The sequence below is a fragment of the Choristoneura fumiferana genome, chromosome 13, assembly GCF_025370935.1.
Source record: "Choristoneura fumiferana chromosome 13, NRCan_CFum_1, whole genome shotgun sequence".
Classification (NCBI taxonomy): Eukaryota; Metazoa; Arthropoda; class Insecta; order Lepidoptera; family Tortricidae; genus Choristoneura; species Choristoneura fumiferana.
In genome coordinates this window covers 20,741,097-20,759,845 of record NC_133484.1, presented here as the reverse complement: position 1 = coordinate 20,759,845, position 18,749 = coordinate 20,741,097, and the positions used below count along the sequence as shown (strand labels likewise).

The 18,749-nt window shown below is 45.6% G+C and overlaps 3 protein-coding genes across 4 annotated transcripts; 1 reads left to right on the top strand and 2 right to left on the bottom strand.

The window, feature by feature from the left end:
- Nucleotides 1-3,924: 3,924 nt before the first annotated feature.
- On the bottom strand, nucleotides 3,925-9,371 carry Smu1 (Smu1 spliceosomal factor). 2 transcript variants are annotated; one of them, XM_074096719.1, is made up of 6 exons: nucleotides 9,096-9,371; nucleotides 8,879-8,945; nucleotides 7,482-7,740; nucleotides 6,569-7,404; nucleotides 6,271-6,528; nucleotides 3,925-4,778 (listed from the first exon to the last, which is right to left on the bottom strand). In XM_074096719.1, exons 1-6 carry the CDS (start codon nucleotides 9,119-9,121, stop codon nucleotides 4,680-4,682), a joined length of 1,545 nt encoding a protein of 514 aa, XP_073952820.1. In that variant the 5' UTR covers nucleotides 9,122-9,371; the 3' UTR covers nucleotides 3,925-4,679. The 2 variants fall into 2 exon arrangements, with proteins under 2 accessions (XP_073952820.1, XP_073952819.1); XM_074096718.1 differs by having other exon boundaries at nucleotides 6,271-7,404.
- A 2,647-nt stretch (nucleotides 9,372-12,018) lies between these two features.
- On the bottom strand, nucleotides 12,019-16,160 carry LOC141434544 (cyclin-dependent kinase 2-like). The gene is made up of 4 exons (XM_074096966.1): nucleotides 15,908-16,160; nucleotides 13,937-14,315; nucleotides 13,340-13,441; nucleotides 12,019-12,360 (listed from the first exon to the last, which is right to left on the bottom strand). The coding sequence occupies exons 1-4, from the start codon at nucleotides 16,021-16,023 to the stop codon at nucleotides 12,019-12,021; spliced, it is 939 nt and encodes a 312-aa protein (XP_073953067.1). The 5' UTR covers nucleotides 16,024-16,160.
- A 952-nt stretch (nucleotides 16,161-17,112) lies between these two features.
- On the top strand, nucleotides 17,113-18,719 carry LOC141434310 (ATP synthase mitochondrial F1 complex assembly factor 1). The gene is made up of 4 exons (XM_074096717.1): nucleotides 17,113-17,601; nucleotides 17,689-18,010; nucleotides 18,272-18,367; nucleotides 18,463-18,719. The coding sequence occupies exons 1-4, from the start codon at nucleotides 17,342-17,344 to the stop codon at nucleotides 18,631-18,633; spliced, it is 849 nt and encodes a 282-aa protein (XP_073952818.1). The 5' UTR covers nucleotides 17,113-17,341; the 3' UTR covers nucleotides 18,634-18,719.
- The last annotated feature ends 30 nt before the right edge of the window (nucleotides 18,720-18,749 follow it).

Sequence of the window (18,749 nt, the reverse complement as noted above, 5' to 3'; positions counted from 1 at the left end):
GCCAACAGGCAACAGCCAGCGCCAGCGCCGGCTCCGGCTCCGTCGACGTTGAACCCTGCTCGTGCTCGTCCTGCGGACTGCGGACTGCGGACTGCGGACGCAGTATCAAACAAACTTGGGCCCAATAAAGTACAAATCGTGGTATTGCTATATACAATTCGTCACAAACTACTGGTTTTGATCTGTATTGAATTATCTTTGATTGACTATAACAACGCAAAGGTGCAGTGAGTAACGTTTTACAGTTGGGTTAATTCTGACCCCACGACTGCTTTATCTGTCTGTCTGTCAATTTGCATTTTGGCACCTAAATTCAGGTTACAAATGATTTCTATGGTCACCGCACACTGAATCTACCGAACAACGGCTAAACTGAGTGTCTTTTCCAACCTCGACATTGGCGGAATCATCGATAGTATCGAGGGAGCTATACTTTCAAGAATTGAATTGAATTGATTTCTATGGAAATTATGCAACAAGTGCCACAAAAAAAAATCGCAGCGTGTGCCTGTACAGTCGAGCGTATATAATATCTAATCTATACCGCCATGGCGTCAAATATAATTATGTATACATCGACCTTATGGTTAGGGGCATAAAGGTGTAGGTATAGATGTCGGCGGCCGATCGTACAATCCGCCAGATCACGAAATTCCTAGGCATATCGTGAAATGGCGCCATTTCATGTTATGCTTAAAAGTTGGCCAGGCATATCACGATGAGCCTGAAAAACAATACGGCAGATCCATTAGAGCAACGCATTCGTCGATATTTCTATACCAGGCACATCGTGATATGCCGAAAAAAAGAAAAATTTAGGTACGACGAGCGAAGCGAGGAGTGGTTAGTATGAATTGTGACCACAACACACGAGCCGAGCGAGGGAAGCGAGCGTGCCGCGGCAGCGGCCGGCGAAGTGCCAGAACCGATATGGCGGCGTTTCATGATATGCTAGGAATTTACTATATCATTATCATCGCCAGCTCAACACAACACACATGCTCTGACTAAGGAAATACTGCCCACGATCCATACATTAACTCTGCTTTACACCAACATACAATCTGTCACTTCCAAGCTGGATCTTTTTATTGCCAGAGTAAACTCCCTTAAACCAACTTTAATCATAGTTACCGAAACATGGCTAAAACCTAGCATTCCCAACTCAATGATAAAAATACCAGGCTACGACGTATACAGAGAAGACCGTATTGGGAAACGCAGTGGCGGAGTGGCCATATATGCAGCGATTAATACAGTTTGTGCTAAAATAAACACAACCTATAATACCAAACATGCTGCGTCTGAATGTCTGTGGTTAGACATACAAGTCGGAAACAGTAAGTTCCTTTTATGTGGACTTTACAGAGGACACGACTCCACACTGGACCAAGATAATATCTTGCTTAAGCAACTTAATGATGCTTCTGAGTTTAACACGACTGTTATAATGGGAGACTTTAATTTTGGGGGAGTCAAATGGCCGCTTGAAGATACCGGATATGTAACACCGAGAGAAGACAACTTTGTACAGTGGTACAGAAACAGTAACCTTGAACAATTAGTGCACAAACACACTAGATATCGTCAAGGAAATCGACCTTCTTACCTGGACTTAATTCTAACCAATGATGACGCTCTGATAGCTGATATAGACCACCTAGCGCCTATTGGAAAAAGTGACCACACTTGCTTACTTGCAACTATACAAGTTCAAGTGCAAAAACCAAATAAAACAACATCGCCTAGATACAACTTTAAAAAGGCTGATTACGAGAGAATTAATGATAAATTGCGATCCACCTTAGGTCATACGACACAGGATGAACAATGTGCCGATACTCAGTTTCAAAGTTTTTTTTAATGCACTTACAGCTGCAATTGAGCAATATGTTCCCCAGACCAAACCGCAGATGCCCTGTCAGTCAAATAAACCCTGGCTATCTAAAGACATAAAAAAATTAATAAAGAAAAAACTAGCGCTGTGGAACAGATATACATTGACCGGATTAGATGATATTTATAAAGAATATAGGAGAATCAACAACCAATTAATAAACCTATGCAGGTCTTCACGCACTTCTTATGAGACAAACTTACTGCAAACTGGACCAAAAAAATTCTTCTCGTATTTAAGACAACAAGTCACCTCAAAGGTTAGCGTACCAACAATACTCCGTAACAAGGAAGGAGAAACAGTAACACAACCCCTTGAAATCGCAGAAGCGTTTGCAGATCAATTCGCAAGTGTCTTTCAAAAAGAACCACATGGTCAATTACCTTCTTTGGACCCATCTCTCAGAGTGTATGACTCTATTACAGACATTGTTTTTACACCGGAAAAAATTCGACAAGCTATCAAAGAAATGAGAACTGATTCTTCACCAGGACCAGACAATATTCCTGTAGTATTACTCCAAAGGTGTGACAGCATAGCGAATTCATTGGCTATAATAATGCAGAAGTCCTATGATACTGGAACCTTACCAATGCAATGGAAAACCGCAACAGTAACACCTGTATTCAAAAAAGGAAATAAGCTGGATCCCTCAAACTATAGACCTATCAGCCTTACTAGTGTAATTTGCAAAGTAATGGAAAAGGTGATAGTTAAACATATTAGAAACTTCTTCACCCAGCACAGAGTAATAGGTGACCACCAACATGGTTTTTGTCCACGCCGCTCAACAGTGTCCAACTTGCTTTCGTGTCTTTCGTCTTGGACAAGAAGCTTTAATGAGAGAGAACCAGTTGATGTCATTTACCTCGATTACGAGAAGGCCTTTGATAAGGTTCCTACTACAAGACTACTACAAAAACTGGAATTCGTTGGAATACGAGGAAAACTTCTCAACTGGATCGAGGCATTTCTGCGGCACAGAACGTTTCGTGTAAGAATTGGCGAGACACTGTCGGAGGAGCGAGCGATACTCAGTGGCGTGCCGCAAGGCTCCGTACTTGGACCTGTGCTGTACATAATCTACACATTCGACTTGCCTTGTTCTTTGCACTGCAGCATCAGCACATTTGCTGACGACACAAAGATATTCGCAAATCCACTATTTGAGTTCGACCAACTTCAAGATGATTTAAACACAATAGCTGACTGGTCAAAGAAATGGCTCATTAACCTAAATAGTGAGAAGTGCACTGTATTACAGATAGGGAACCTAAATCCGCATTTAACATATAATTTAGAAGAAACCGAACTTAAGCAAGTCAAAGTGCAAACAGATTTGGGAGTCAAGGTAACGGAGGACCTTAAATGGGAAGCGCACATAACAGGGATCACTAAAAAATCTAAATCCCTAATCTACCTCATTAGGAAAGCCTTCGGAGTTTTGACACCAAAAATGATACTCAGCATATACAAATTATATGTTAGACCAAATTTGGAGTACGCTTTTCAAGTCTGGAGTCCCTATTTTATCAAAGACATTGAACTGCTCGAGAATGTTCAACGCAGTTTCACCAAAATACCGAGACAATTAAGGAACAAGTCATATGAGGAAAGACTGCAGATGCTAAAGCTTACAACTTTAAAGGAACGCAGACAGCGTGGCGATTTAATAGAGACCTACAAAATCCTTACCGGGTATTACGACCTGCAGGAGTTCCATGACTTGTTTAATCTTAGTAACAACACACGTCTGCGCGGCCACCAATTTAAGCTATCTACTGAACGATCGCACAACAATCCTCGTAAACATTTCTTGTGTAACAGAGTGGTCAAGACATGGAACAAACTACCAGAACATGTAGTCTCAGCACTGAATGTGAACCAATTTAAGAACCGGCTCGACCAACACATTAATAGTACAAAGAATACTTAACCAAGGAACAGCTAGATACAGGCACCTATCAGTTGCTTGCAACTGCCTGCCTGATAATTTATATAATAATAATAATAATAATAATAATTTTGTGGTCTGGCGGATTTTACGATCGGCCGCCGACATAGATATTTTTGACGTCTTTGTAACGTACATAATATAATTATGTCCTTGACTGAACCCTACCAGGTGTCTTAAATTAATCTGAAACATTTCAGCAGGTGGTTCGGTCGGTTTGACTGAACAGCCTCGTCGTAAATATTACAGGATTATTTAATAGTTTTCACCCACTGGTCGGGTTCGCAGCAGTGTACGGCGCGCGACGTCAGGAGCGCAGGGAACTCTCTTGAAGAATTCCAATGACAAGCCACAGAGAGGTGTTCAGTCGAGCCCTCGAGCCCTCGAGCCCTCGAGCCGGCCTGACCAAACGGTTCGGATCAATCGTACCTTTTGCACTCCTACATCGAGAGTATATCAACTTAAATAGTCTACAATTTTAATTTAGACCTTACAGTAAACGGACTGAAGTCTTAATTACTCGTAACACGGGGTTTTATTTTGAGGTGATAATAATATACTTTAGATCTAGGAGTGCGCATTATGCAACAGACCCGGACTCTGGTTTTCCAAATATGCGAAACTTTAATTACGAGTGTTTTCTCATACTGAAATACTTGTAATTGAAATTCCGTAACTCTTGATAAAGGGGTAGGTACAAAATCGTCTACGTAACTCTTTGATTATATGACAATATTTATAAAGTACGCGAATTGAACAATCAGTCGGTGTCAGGGGCCCCGCCGCCGGCGCCCCGTGCGGGCCGGGCGCCCCGTGCGGGCCGGGTGCTCAGGGCTTCCACAGCTTGAGCAGGCCGTCCTCGCTGTACGTGGCCAGCAGGTTCTGGTGCGGGTGGTGTGTCATGCCGATCACCGCCTTCTCGTGGATCTGCGGACACAGGGAGCGCTCAGGGGGGGGGGGCACCAGCAACCAGCCACAGGCCGGCGTGCCAGTTTAAAGCTACGTCAATGTAATTAATTCTGATATAATAAACATTTTCTTTTAATCTAAAAATCAGATTTTATTTAAACCATAAAGAAAGAGATTTTCTAATATTTGTTTTTCACTTCTCATGAACTTGTAAACTTCGTTTTATGTTGAATGTAGGCGACATCCCGGGGCTCCAGGGGCTCCAGGGGCTCCAGGGGCCCCAGGGCGGACACGATAAGTGATCTTAGGCATCGGAGTATTCGGAGTTCTCATCGCACGGCGAGACGTAGACGTTACGTTGCGAGCCACGGTCCACGGAGTTGACATTAGCAATACAATACAATCCAACTACTGTTCATGCTCATACTCATTTATTTAATTCTAAAATGCCTTTACAGCGATTGTGATTAAAAATCGTGAGCAATATGTGAATTCATACTAATATTATAAATGCGAAAGTGTGTTTGTGTGTTTGTCCGTCTTTCACGCCGTAACGGAGCGACGGATCGACGTGATTTTTTTTATGGGCCCGAGAGTGACATAGGCTACTTTTGATCCCGGAAAAATGCACAGTTCCCGAGGGAACAGCGCGCGATAACCGAATACCACGCGGGCGGAGCAGCGGGCAAAAGCTAGTCATATTATAAATAAAATTATTTTTCTATTAGATTACAAACTCATAGGTTAAACTATTTTTAACCGATATTAATATGAGTGAGTCTCACGGTAGTTTCATGTTCAAAATATTTTTAACCGACTTCAAGAAAAGGAGTATTTTCCGGTTGTATCTTTTTTTTATCATCATCATTATTATTATTATTTTTTACTTATGTTTTTTACCTCAGAACTCCGTCATTTGTGAAACGATTCGATTTTTTTTTTCGTTTTATAAGAATACCTTCAATTAGGTCCCATAACCACCGAATCAGGATCTGATGATTGGATCCTAAGGAAATCGAGGGAACTCTTCAATTATTAAATAAATAAATAAATAAATTATTGTAGGTGTCCTATGGTAATTTGGATATATTTAGTAGTAACTCGTGCATTTGCTTTTTAAAATCATAATTGGGTGAAGTGGAACTGTTGATGAAGACCACAGTTGACCATCAGTTACTACGAGTACTCAATAACTAGTATTTCACGGGTTGAATTCCAATTACTTTAACACAGTTGCTAAGCAACTTATGCTCATCGTAATGCAAAAATAAATAAATGAATGAATAATTGAATACGAGTATGAATACAAGTTGAAATTTATTCTTGAATATGATGAAAATGAAGTTTATTCTGTAACTTATTATTGATACCGCCTGGTAGAGCTCATGAAGCACTTTCAGGATCAGTAACCAGTTTTTAGATATCTTGTATAGATTAGAAATAATCGAGTGAGATCAGTTATCGTTTCCGCGTCGTTTAACATAATGTGTGCGCGTGTGCGCGTACTCACGTTGATGGTCCGCTCGAGCTTGCCGGTGTTGGCGCAGAAGGCGTAGAGCACGAGGTCCTCGCCGGCGCAGTAGACGAGGCGGCCGCGCGGGGAGAGCGCGGCGGCGGTGAGGGCGCCGCCCTCGCGCTCGCGCCGCCCCGACGAGAACGAGCGCACCGTCTGGCCCTGCGCGTTCATGATGACCACCGTGTTGGTGCGGTTGCAGACCACGAAGTGCTCCGGGTTGTTGGGCGCCAGCAGCAGCGTGTTGACGGGCGGCTCGCCCCCGCGCCCCCGCGCCGCCCCCCGCGCCGCCCGCCGCGCCGCCCGCCGCGCCCAGCGGCCGCAGGGTGGCCGTGCACTCGCCGGAGCGCAGCGCCCACACCTTGACGGTGCCGTCGCTGGAGCCCGAGAGCACGGCGTGGCCGTCGGGCGCGAACAGGGCCTCGTTCACGAAGGAGGCGTGGCCGCGGAACTCGCGCAGCAGCCGGCCCGAGCGCAGCCCGTGCAGCCGCACCGTGCGGTCGAAGGAGGCCGAGAGCAGCTGCGCGCCGTCGCGGCTGAAGGCCAGCGAGGTGACGCCCTTGGCGTGCGCGCGGTCCAGGCGGCGCTGCACGGCGCCCGTGGCCACGCGCCACACGCGCACGCGCCCGTCGTTGGCGCCGGCGGCCAGCGTGTCCGAGTCGCGCGCGAAGGCCAGGCTGAGCACGGCCGCCTCCATGGCCATGTACTCCTCGGCGGCCTGGTAGCGCAGGTCCTTGCGGATCTTGCCCGTGGTGAAGTTCCAGACCTCGACCAGCCCGTCCACGGACCCGGTCACCAGGTACTGCCCGTCCGGCGAGAAGCGCGCGCACTCCACGTGCGACTTCTGGCCGAAGCGGATCGTCTTGTACAGCTGCTGCGGGCAGCGGTCGTCCTCCTCGTCGCGGATGGCGGCCTTCCCGCGGAACAGATCGATGGTGGTGCCCGGCGGCAGCAGGCCCTGGTGCTGCTGCCACTTGAGGGCCTGCCCGAGCAGCGCCAGCAGCCGCGAGGACGGCACCACGGACACCTCGCCCGCCAGCGCCGCCGCCACGGCCGCGCGCCGCCGCTCCTTGCCGCCGCCGGCGCCGTACGCCTCGCGCGGGTCGAAGTACGACCGCGACAGCAAGTTCTCTGTAAACAGACGGAAACGGCGTCACATGAGCCTGGCGGGGTGCGAGGCGCGCGGCTGTGAGGCAGAGGGCACTGACCCAGGTGTATGTAACGGTCGGTGTGGTGCTGCTTCATGAGCCTGGCGGGGTGCGAGGCGCGCAGCAGCGAGCGCGCCGCTGCCAGCTCGCGCAGCTCGATCAGCTCGAGGATGACCTGCTCGTAGAGGTCGACCAGTTTCCGCTCGGGCAGCTTGAGCGCGGCGACGGCGCCCAGCACGAGGTCCCAGTGGCCCGCATTGATGTCCGCGCAGAACCCGTCCACGCTCTCCACCGTGTTCAGAGACACGCCCGTCTCCTCCTGCACACATCACTCACTTAACAATCCATCCTCCGTTACAACGTCGTCCAAACGCTTGCTGCTAGCAAGTATTCCTGTCTCACAGAATTATGACTTGTCATTCGAGAAATAGAATAAAATAATGTACAAACAGAAATGAAATATTAATTGATTTATAAAAAGTAGTGAATCTCTTAAGCAGGCCTCAGATGAATGTAATTGTAATTTTTTTATTACTTAACACTAATTATTTTACTTAGCACTCTTAATAACAACACCTCACTAGTAATCTATTACTCATGTAAAATTGTTAGTCCCGACTGATTCATGCAGCCCTGCGCTGCAGTGCAGCCCTCCACAAGGTGTTGGTGTCCAGGCTTCTCAGCAGGAATACAAAGTTAAGGATCTATAAAACTGTCATAAGACCTGTCCTTATGTATGGCTGTGAGGCCTGGACACTAACACAAAAAGAGGAATGTCAACTCCTTGTAGCGGAAAGGAAGGTCTTGCGTAAGATCCTGGGACCTGTCAAGAGAGACGACGGCACTTGGAGGATCCGTAAAAACAGAGAGATCCAGGAGCTGGTGGCTGAACCCAACATCATCGGCGTAACAAAATCACACAGACTTCGCTGGTTCGGCCACCTGCTACGAATGGGAGAGGATCGGGCTGCCAAAAGAGCGTACGTGGGACGACCGGCTGGTCGCCGCCCGGTTGGGCGACCCAGGTACCGCTGGGAGGACAGTGTCCAGGCGGATCTGCGACGTCTCCAAGTCGACGACTGGCAAGAGGCTGCGCACGATCGGGACAGATGGCGTGCTCTCGTTTCGGAGGCCAAGACCCTCTTTGGGTCCCTGAGCCAAGTTAGTTAGTTAGTTAGTAGTAGTTAGTTAGTGACTGATTCATCATTGCCCAGCCGGAACTACCTACTGGAGCCAGAAACTTGAAATTTGGCAGACGCATTTCTTAAGGATCATTGAGATCTACTAAGAAGGGATTTTTCGAAATTCGACCTCTAAAGGGGTTTAACAGGGGTCCAAAGTTAGCATGTAAGTGTCATTTTTGAAGCGATTTGAGAGTGATAACCAAATTCCACGCGGGCGAAGTCGCGGGCGGGCACAAGCTAATCACTAATAAAACACAACGGGGGGGTCGTTACCTGCAGCGTCTGCAGCGTGCGCGTCAGGTTGGACTCCTTCAGGTACTGCTGGATCAGCCGGATCACGCTGCAACAAACACAGACACACTTGATACCATCGCGGCATCGCCCTCAGTCCTCAGACCAAACAACGCTTTATTCGTAACACGTAACACGATATTTCCAAGATAAACAAGTCTATTACTATCATTTAAACAACAACTTAACAACAACTTACTCTGCGGATTCTATTTCAATAGACATTCTGCTTCAACAGTAAGATCCTCCAACACTGTATGTTTAATTAACAAAACACGTCGTTTAGCTAATAACGTCAGACCGTTCCAGGTTAATGAATACTGTAATCAATGAGTTCAATGTTAATTTGCTTTCAAACTCAACAATCTGCTATTTATTTATAACAGACTAGATAGATATATTGTTATCAATCATGTAGTGTTTTTAGGTTATTTACTTGGGCCGCATCAACTGTCAGTGTCACTTAATGTGTTTGAGATATTCGTGATCCGGCCGGCATTGTACAACATCGACCAAAAAATATCAAAGAAATGTTGCTACTTGGTTGCTAAAAATGAATATTTTTTTCAAAATGTGCGTGAAAAATATCATTGTTAGCATTCATAGCATACATATCAGAAAACAAGGCGAGATCTTGGCGAGATGCATAGTTTACGCCGTAAACTTTACGGTCAATCTAAAAAAAAGTTAGTACAACAACGTTTTTACCAGTGTCTCTAACAGCTTGAAGTAAACAAACTAGAAACAAACATTAAAAAAAAACACCGACGAAGTTTTATTGAATTGACATGGACATAAAATAGACGTTAAAATAAAAATAATAGTAAATATAACTGATGGCGAGATCGTTCATCCACCATTACCTCTCATATTTCGTTTTCTAGAATTTTTTTACCGTACAACGGCAAAAACTACGAGACACTGGCAAAATTGTCCTCCGACGGACAGAGCCATATTTTTTTAAAGAAACAACAACAACTGATGGCGAGGCGATTATGGTCCTTAACATTAGCGTTACATTATCTTTGCCCCGAACTACGGGGCTACTACGAAATTCGAAAATCGAAGTTCGTGTCTTTCCATCCCTCTGACACTTAAGTATTTAATACGAGTGAGAGGGATGGTACGATATGAACCACGATTTTCGAATTTCGGAGTAGGCTCTCTAGAACGAACGAGAAAAAAAAAGAAAACGAACATTCAAATGACATTGGCCGTTGATCAAAAAATGGCGGCAAACAACTTTGTTTCACTATTTCGGTTTATGGTTCTCTCGGGTTGTTCACTGCTTTTTGGGCGATAGACAATTTGTTTCCTTTCCAGCGAGTTAAATCTCTTATGAATATAACAGTTTTACAAAACTGACAAGGAAGGAAAGGTGGTGAAACATAGGTGAAAGGATTTTTGCATAAGTTTGATCGCTATGTGTGTCTGTCTGTGGCACCTAGCTCTTATACGGGTGAACCGATTTGAAAGCAGGTTTTCTAGCAATGGTCTAAGAGACATGTTTTATCAAAATAGATTCAGCCGTTTCCAGATCAGCTCCTTTATTTGCTGCAATAGGAATCTTAGGCGCATAATGGGTAGGTACCTGGGCGACCGAGCTTTGTTCGGGCTAAAACTCGATAATAAGCGTTTTCCGATATATCGTGTTTGAATTCGTTTTGATCAGTATTTGATTCTACATACAATGGAATGGAATGGAGGCAACACGATGAGCTGATGCTGCAGCCAGGATATCCAGCATACCACTATGCTCTTGAAAAATTAATAGCAGATTTATTTATTTATTTATTAAAAAGTACATTTCACAGCATTACAGTATTGACCAATACACTGTGAAACTACACAAATCACATCTTAAACTAAAGTACAGTGAGAAACTTTACATAGGAACACTAGTTTTCCTGTCATCCATCATCTCGCAGAACATTAATAAGTGTCGAGACACAGCAGCCCAACGCCCAGCCAGCAAGTCGCACTCCGGAGTGGACTCCAGCAGCGCATTCAGCAGCGCCAGAGCGCGCGGCAGCGGCGAGTGCCTGTGCGACACGGTGCGAGCCGCAGGCACGGCTAACAGGGAGCGCATATTTTGATCAGTATTTTTTAAATTTCAGTCTAGCTCGATGGAGCTATGGACGTTAGATATAACGTCGAGGAAGAAAATGACAACCCTACAGTGGAGTGCTAGCAGGGCTATTTAATACGAGAGCGAGAGGGACGTTACGTACGATACGAGCTTCGATTTTCGAACTTAGGAGTAGGTACCTACTAGGCCCTCTGCAGCTCGTCCGTTTAAACCAGTGGTTCTGTACCTTCTTTGACCAGGGAACATTAGTTTCTCTATTAGCATGAAACACGAACACGATTCACCAGCGCACCGTTCCAAACCTGACATCCCACTAACTACTTCATAATAGAAATGCGAAAGTTTGTAAGTCTGTTTTATTATCACATCACGTCTAAACCGCTGAACCATTTTGGATTAAATTCGGTAGGTAGGTATGAATACAGATAGTTGAGTCCCGACGAAGAACATAAATAGGATAGTTTTATCTCGGAAAATTGCATAGTTCCCGCGGGATAGGGCGGACGGAGTCGTAGGCTACAGCGAGTCAGTAGGTATATAACCTAATATGTTTCACTCTGATGTGGTTGGAAGTGAGGGGCAATAAATTAGCAGCCAGGGATTACAATAAGACATAGGAGTCAAAATCAGAGTTCAGTCTGACGCTCTGTTCCAAAGCCTGGCGAGAAAACGAACATTGAAGAAGTATATATTTTGTTTGATGCACTCGTTTATCATTTGATTTAGTACAAACTTCCAAAGTGCGATAAAACTTGTATCATATTTCAGAATGACGTCGAGAGATACATGCGAATGGTTGTCCATGATTAGTTCTTTCAACTGCCGTCGGAACAGAGTATACTCGTGAGTCCGGGCCGCCACTAGACAGAGGCGGGGACGCTATTCGCATAGGGCGGTCAGAGCATCAAGACAGGTATTGCACAATTCAATGAAAAATATTTATTTTAATTTTAATCTTATACTCTTACAAATAACGTCTCCTTCTCGCGACTTCGGTCTCAACTCCATTGCAATACAATATTAGTCTATCAGTCTAATGGGGCGGTGGCGGGGCGGCGGCGGGGGCGGCGGGCGGCAGGTCGGGCGGCGTGAGGCGCGCGTCGCGCAGCGCGGGGTGGAGCGCGGCGGCGCGCGCGGAGAGCCGCTCGGCCGGGTCGAGCCGCAGCAGCTTGTCGAGCAGGTCGCCGGCGGCGGGTGACGCGTCCGGCAGCAGCGCGCGCGGCGGGCGCGGCGGCCAGCGCGGGAAGGCGGCGCGGAAGTCCGGCAGACGGCGCGCGCGCGCCCACAGCGCGCCGCCCGGCGTGCCCAGCGCGCGGAACACGCGGAACAGCTGGTCGATCTCGCTGTCGCCCGGGAACAGCGTGCGCCCGCTCATCTGCGAACACGCCCACGACCGACTGACGATAAACAAAATAATGTATTTTTTTTCCTCCCTTCTTTCTTTCTGTTTTTATTATTAATAATGTTTTTTTATTCATTTATTGTAATGGTAGAGGTATAAAACTGTAAAATATTTCTACGCCGATGACGGCAGAATATGCTGAACTACTTTGAACTAACACTTTTTACTAACTTATATTGTACCATATTCTCAGAAATAAATAAATGATTGATTGATTGATTGAACGATCCGAGACCGCTCAGAACTGATCTGAAACTATCTATGGACCAATAGCGAATTAGGCGCTAAATTTTTTCTAGCTTTGACAGGAGCTTCTATGGGCGTGTACACGAAAAACAGGGTCGGTATTTCCATCCCGGTATTATCCGGGCCGGAAAAGAGTGTGACCCCATCTTGCTTGAGTATATCAAATAGATGAACATCCTTACGCTACGTTCCCAACAGAGATGGGCCAGGAATGCTCTAAGGGCCACATACGCTCGGTTCCGATTCGTAATTCCGTAAAAACATCACACACATACGTTTATTTTAATTCTGTGCGCACAGGCTACCATGCGGAATTCCAAATCGGAGAAAACTTCGGACGGAAAACTACTGTTTGTGTGGTAGATTCATAGATTTGTATGTATTTACGGGCCGCCACAGACACTCGGAATTCCGTTTCCGAACCCAGTAAATCCATACCAACAGTAGTTTTCCGTCCGATTTTTCCCGATTCGGAATTCCGTATGGTGGCCTGAATAATCGTATCTGTGTGATGTATTTACGGAATTACGCATCGGAATTCCGAATGTATGTAGCGGCTCTACTGCGTTCGAAATCCCGTTTCGGTAGCGGTAGCTCGTCACAGTGTGGCCGCACACCGCCCGTCACGCGCGGGGCGGGGGGCGCGAGGCGGGGGGCGGGGGGCGCGGGCGGGGGGCGCAGGCGCGGGGCGCGGGCGGGTACTGACCATCTCCGCGTAGATGCAGCCGAAGCTCCAGACGTCGACGGCGGTGGAGTAGAACTTGGCCCCCAGCAGGATCTCCGGCGCGCGGTACCACAGCGTCACCACCTGCCGACACGATAGCCTGTGTTCAAATCGGTCTGTTTTTGACCAAATACCTACTGGCGCTAAAGGTGCCCGGGCTTAGCATTCAAGAGAAGGTCCAAAAAATTGTTAACTCAGAGATTTCAGCAAACAGCCTATCAACGCCAATCATTTTTGACTGTCATTTTGGTATCTCCCAGATCTGATTCGCCACGTCCGTGTCCATTTCGTCAGCGCTCGCCTCCGCCTCCAGTGCGCCACTAAAGCGCACCGCAGTGTGCGGACGAGGCTCGGCAGCGCGAGCACAGCGTTTTGCTGGTGTTATGTCTAAAATATTTCTAGAGACCACACATATCGATATGCAAATATGTGCGAGCAAAAATCAGCTTCAAAAAAACGGAGCAAAGCCCGAGATCAAACATAGCAAGTACCGAACTAAAGTCGGTCCCGGAAGAAGTCGTCACAGATCGGAGGTAGCGTGTGAGTGGTGAGTGGTGAGTGTGTGTGTGTGAGGCATACCTCGTGCGTGTAGGCGCGCACGGGCAGCGCGATGGCGCGCGCGAGGCCGAAGTCGGCCAGCTTGATGCGGCCCTCGCGGTCCACCAGCAGGTTCTGCGGCTTGAGGTCGCGGTGCAGCACGCGCGCCGCGTGGCAGTAGCCGAGCGCCGCCGCCAGCTGCCGCGCGTACGAGCGCGCCAGCGCCGGCCGCAGCGCGCCGCCGCTCAGCTCCATCAGCCGCTTGAGGTCCATGGCCATGCACTCGAACACGAGGTAGAGCGAGCGGCCCTCCCCCCCCGCCGCCCCCACCACGTCCAGCAGCCGCACCACGCCGGCGTGCCGCAGCGCGCGCAGCACCGAGATCTCGCGCAGCGCCGTCGACGGCACGCCCTCCGGCTCGCTGCGCACGACACCACACGTTACACACCGCCCGCCCGCCGACAGTACGATACAGTACAATAACAACGGGAATCATTTAACAGTAGCATTGAATCAACTTTTCATTAGGCAACACTATGCATAGTATTATTAATATATTAGTAATATTTTAACTCTGTGTATGGTCGAGGAAACTAAATCACGTACCAGACTGGATCCTTTTCATAACCATTTTCACTATAGTTTCTTTGCCAGATGTGTGGGATGTCAACATGACATTAGTAGCACAAAGGTTCCACCCTGGTGCGTGATTCAATTTCAATTTCCTTGACTGTACTATACTTTTGGTACTATCAACGAAATATGGATGGTGTTCTGGCTGGAATATAATCCAAAAATAATCCATCAACAGCTGATAGGTCAGTGGATACCTGTCTGAATATGAGAGAAAGATACATTTATTTACACATATTCAATGCCCGGAAAAAACAGTAGAAAAAAAAAGAACAATAATAAATATTTAATGGTATAAATTGGTTCCCACTCATTAAAATGTTGCAGCAAGCTACATTATCTTTCGTACTATATTTTCTTTCAGTGTACTATATTTGAGATGGAATTTACCATATCAGGCCAAGAAATAATTGTCAACCCTACTGGAAAGCTAGAGAAATATGGGTTAAAATGTTAATGGATACAACATCTAGCAATCAGCATAAATAAAAACTCCCTCCCTTTTTTGCCAATCTTTCTTTCCATCACTGACATTTTTTGAAAAATTTAGGTAACCCAGTAGGAGTTAAGTTGCTATGGTGCCAGGGAAGGGGTGGATTTAATACACTGGCTGCCCTAGGTCTATGGCAGACTGCACCCTCCCTTCAAATTTAGGCATGGAATTTACATGCCTTCCTCAACTAGCCTGCAACAAATTCTTAGTAGTCAAATTAAACTTTAGGATATGTGTGAGTGAAAGTGAATCTAGGAAACTCTCCGAAAAGGTTTACAGTTACATCAGAGCTTTAGTTCAGACTAGAGACTGCATTAGTCCATTCACTTCTTGGACTGTACCTATACTTCGTTTTTTTAGCATTAGAAAGAAGGTAAACGATCTTGATGTCTTCTTATTGAAAAACACTTTTGAAAAATAAATCACAGCAAATATGTAACAATTAGCAAGGACATATGATCATTTACATGCTTGTGGTATCATTAAGTAATTGTTACTGATATTTTAAAAACGTTTTTCAACGTTTTTTCAATAAAGAGACTCATCAAGATAGTTTACCCTTTTTCTAATGCTAAAAAAAATTAAGTACCTATACCGAAGTTAGACATCTCAGCTAGCCTATGATGTAGCTCCACAGATACCAAGTATACCAATAAACAACTGCTTTTATTAAACATATCCTCATGCATGGTTTTCATTCATTTAGGTTAGTTATCATTAATTATGAATTATTTATATAAGAGACTAAAAATAAGTAATACCAATATTATTAAAAATAACATCGACATCCCGGCTGTATTACACGTCTATAAATAGATCTTTCACATGTTTCAGTTCTCATTTCTACTCATAAAAAACCATGAACCTATTTTCGCGCCAAAACTTACTTGTCCAGCTTTATCTTTTTTAAAGCTATGTCATTTCCAGTTATACGGTCTTTTGCTTTATACACCACTCCATAAGTCCCTTCGCCGATTTTTTCAACCTTTGAAAAATTTTCCATGAATTCAGATTACTTTCTTTTTACTGAAACCTATGATTATTAGTTTGGGTTTACAATGGTTTATATGTACAATACGGCTGCCTGGGCTCACTCACTCACTGGGCTGGCTTGACTTTGACATTGACATGACAATTGACATTAGACATGACAAACAATCTTTTTATACAAAAAACCAGAAAACGTTCAGAAAGATTTTTGAGGAGTTAACAAAGAGACAAAGAGGGAATGTGAGTGAAGTCCATCCCGAAATACTTACTAGAAAATAAATGGACCTGAGAAGCAAACCCACGAGTCTAGCTCTTATCTTCGGAGTGCTTTGCAAAGTGACTGATTATGAGATTTTTGTCAGGAATTTCTTACAATGTGCAGCCGGCTTAAAACTTCTATACACTCCTTCTTATTGGGGCCTACGAATAAATAGGCTTATTATTTATTTGTAGTCAACAGCAACTCTTTGCAGCTGACTTGACTAGATAGAAATAAAATAAAGAATGATATTTAAAGCTGCGACCAAACCGCTGCTTAAAAAACGGTGACGGATGGAATCGCAGTGACGCACCGTATGCACCTTTTTATCGCATGCTCTCTACACCGCTGCTTCAAATACGGTTGACGTGCCGTCAGGTTTTTACCTTCAATTCAAATTTAGGAAAAGTGGCTCCACCAAATTTTTGTTTTTTACCTTGTGTTTACCGAACAAAAGTCGTGACGTTTACAGCAAGTCACTGCGATTCCGCACCGTTTGCGTATTTTAAGCAGCAGTGTGGAAAGCATGCAAAAAAAACGGTGCGCATACGATGCGTCACTGCGATTCCGTACCGTCCCCGTTTTTTAAGCAGCGACTTGGTCGCACCTTTAAACGACAGAAATATCTGTAGGTATAGATGCTATTTCCTTTGTCTACCCTTGATGGATGAATAAAAAAAAAGTGACGTCACAGCAAGGCTACTACGAAAATTGAAACTCGAAGTTTGTATCGTGCCGTCCCTCTCGCTCTCGTATTAAATAGTATAAGTGTCAGCGGGACCGCACGACACGAACTTTGAATTTCGAGTTTCGTAGTAGCCTAACACTGACACTGACACTGACAAACAGTATAACTAGGAATGAATAATTTTACTACTACTACAATATATAAGAAGATTACCTAACCATTGCGACGATTATTTAAGAATTGATCTGTTTATTAAGTCCTACTATATTTTTGGTTGTATTTCAAATCCCACGTGTTCGCTTTATAAAGGGAAGGGGAGCCTGTTGGTCGGCAAAAAACAGGCACGAAAAAGGGGACAAAAACAAAACGGCGGCTTATTCTGGGATGGAAATCGGTCGTATATTGCGTCGCGTATCGGTGCTAGCAACGAGGTCGGTGGCGGGAGCGCGCGGCGTGGTCACGTCTGCCGCCAAGATGGAGAAGGCTCTGGAGAAGCTTCAGACCAACCCTTACTATGAGAAATACGCAGATCGGATAGCTCGCCTGCAGCAGACCGACCCCGAGGAGTTCCTCGCGCGCGCGTCGCGCACCGCCGCCGCCGCTCCGCCGCGCTCCGCCGCGCCCGCCGCCGACGTCGACACCAGGTCAGCTATCCGACTGCATGCATGCTCACAACCAAGCAAGATACTAGCACATTGCCTATAAGTAAATTAACTTTACCTTATTTACAGGCAATATTCTTCTGTGCTCAATCCTAAAAAAGCTCTACCAGAGAAACCTGTGGTGGAAGATAAAAAACTAAATGATATATTAAAAATTGATTTAATTAAAGATAAAGATGTAGCAGAAATCGAGACGATTTGGCAAGAGTACCACAAGGATAAAGATGTTATTGCAGCTACCATCAAGCAGGACGTATACACAGGGCTGTGGGAGAATATGAAGCAGTACCCCACATTCCTATTCCCGCTCCCACGCTCCCAGGGGTATGAGTTCATACTGTGCCAGAGCCTAGGCCACACAGTGCACTTCACTCCATTACTGGCATATCAGGTTAGACTTTGTTGAATAAAACGTTACTCTAGACTAGACTGACACAATTTATCAGTATACAAAATAAGAAAATGCAAACCCAAAACAATATTAACTATTCTTACACACAACCATGGGTTCGGCGCTTAAATTAAATTAAATTAATGGTAGAAATTAAATATGTACCATGTTTTGTTCAGCACTCATCGTCTTTGATTCTGCTATATTAGCCTATATTTCATGTTACTTAAATTAAAATTGAGAAAAAAATTGTTTTCACAGGTGCACAAAGAGAATGCCCCTGAGTGTCTCACAATGGTTCACTACACAGAGTTGAGAGACAAGGGCATAGTGTTGATGCGCGGCGAGTACGACAAGGTAAGTAGATAACGGCCACTTGGCTATAATGTATGTATCTGTGTCGCACTCGCAATGAGTCAGCAGGTGTAGGTGTTGTATTGTATTGGTTGCAGAACGTGGTGAGTGGTCGCGAGGCGCTGTGCCTGTGCAACCAGTTCCAGCTGTACTACGGCGCGCGCGCGGCGCCAGCGCGGCGCCAGCTGCTGCGCGCCTTCACCGCCACCCCCGACTCCTTCCGCCACATGGACCTCATCGCGCAGCTCGAGGACATCTCCCTCGCCTAGACCCTCGATGCCGCCGATACTGCCTGACATTTCATCTGTTGTCTAATTATTCAAACACAATATTAAAAACATACCTATACAAGTTTTTTATTGATTTAATTTGTGCGGAAAATATG

What these genes read in the sequence shown, in the direction of transcription:
- Smu1 (XM_074096718.1), bottom strand. Translation starts at nt 9,121, where the DNA reads ATGTCTATTGAAATAGAATCCGCAGA. An exon ending in GCACGCTGCAGACGCTGCAG is followed by an intron (nt 7,741 to 8,878) that starts GTAACGACCCCC and finishes TGATGTGTGCAG; the next exon opens with GAGGAGACGGGCGTGTCTCT. An exon ending in CGACCGTTACATACACCTGG is followed by an intron (nt 7,405 to 7,481) that starts GTCAGTGCCCTC and finishes GTCTGTTTACAG; the next exon opens with AGAACTTGCTGTCGCGGTCG.
- LOC141434544 (XM_074096966.1), bottom strand. Translation starts at nt 16,023, where the DNA reads ATGGAAAATTTTTCAAAGGTTGAAAAAATCGGCGAAGGGACTTATGGA. An exon ending in AAAAAGATAAAGCTGGACAA is followed by an intron (nt 14,316 to 15,907) that starts GTAAGTTTTGGC and finishes TGTCGTGCGCAG; the next exon opens with CGAGCCGGAGGGCGTGCCGT. An exon ending in GCTGCATCTACGCGGAGATG is followed by an intron (nt 12,361 to 13,339) that starts GTCAGTACCCGC and finishes GCGTGTTCGCAG; the next exon opens with ATGAGCGGGCGCACGCTGTT.
- LOC141434310 (XM_074096717.1), top strand. Translation starts at nt 17,342, where the DNA reads ATGGAAATCGGTCGTATATTGCGTCGCGTATCGGTGCTAGCAACGAGG. An exon ending in GCCGCCGACGTCGACACCAG is followed by an intron (nt 17,602 to 17,688) that starts GTCAGCTATCCG and finishes CCTTATTTACAG; the next exon opens with GCAATATTCTTCTGTGCTCA. An exon ending in TGCGCGGCGAGTACGACAAG is followed by an intron (nt 18,368 to 18,462) that starts GTAAGTAGATAA and finishes TATTGGTTGCAG; the next exon opens with AACGTGGTGAGTGGTCGCGA.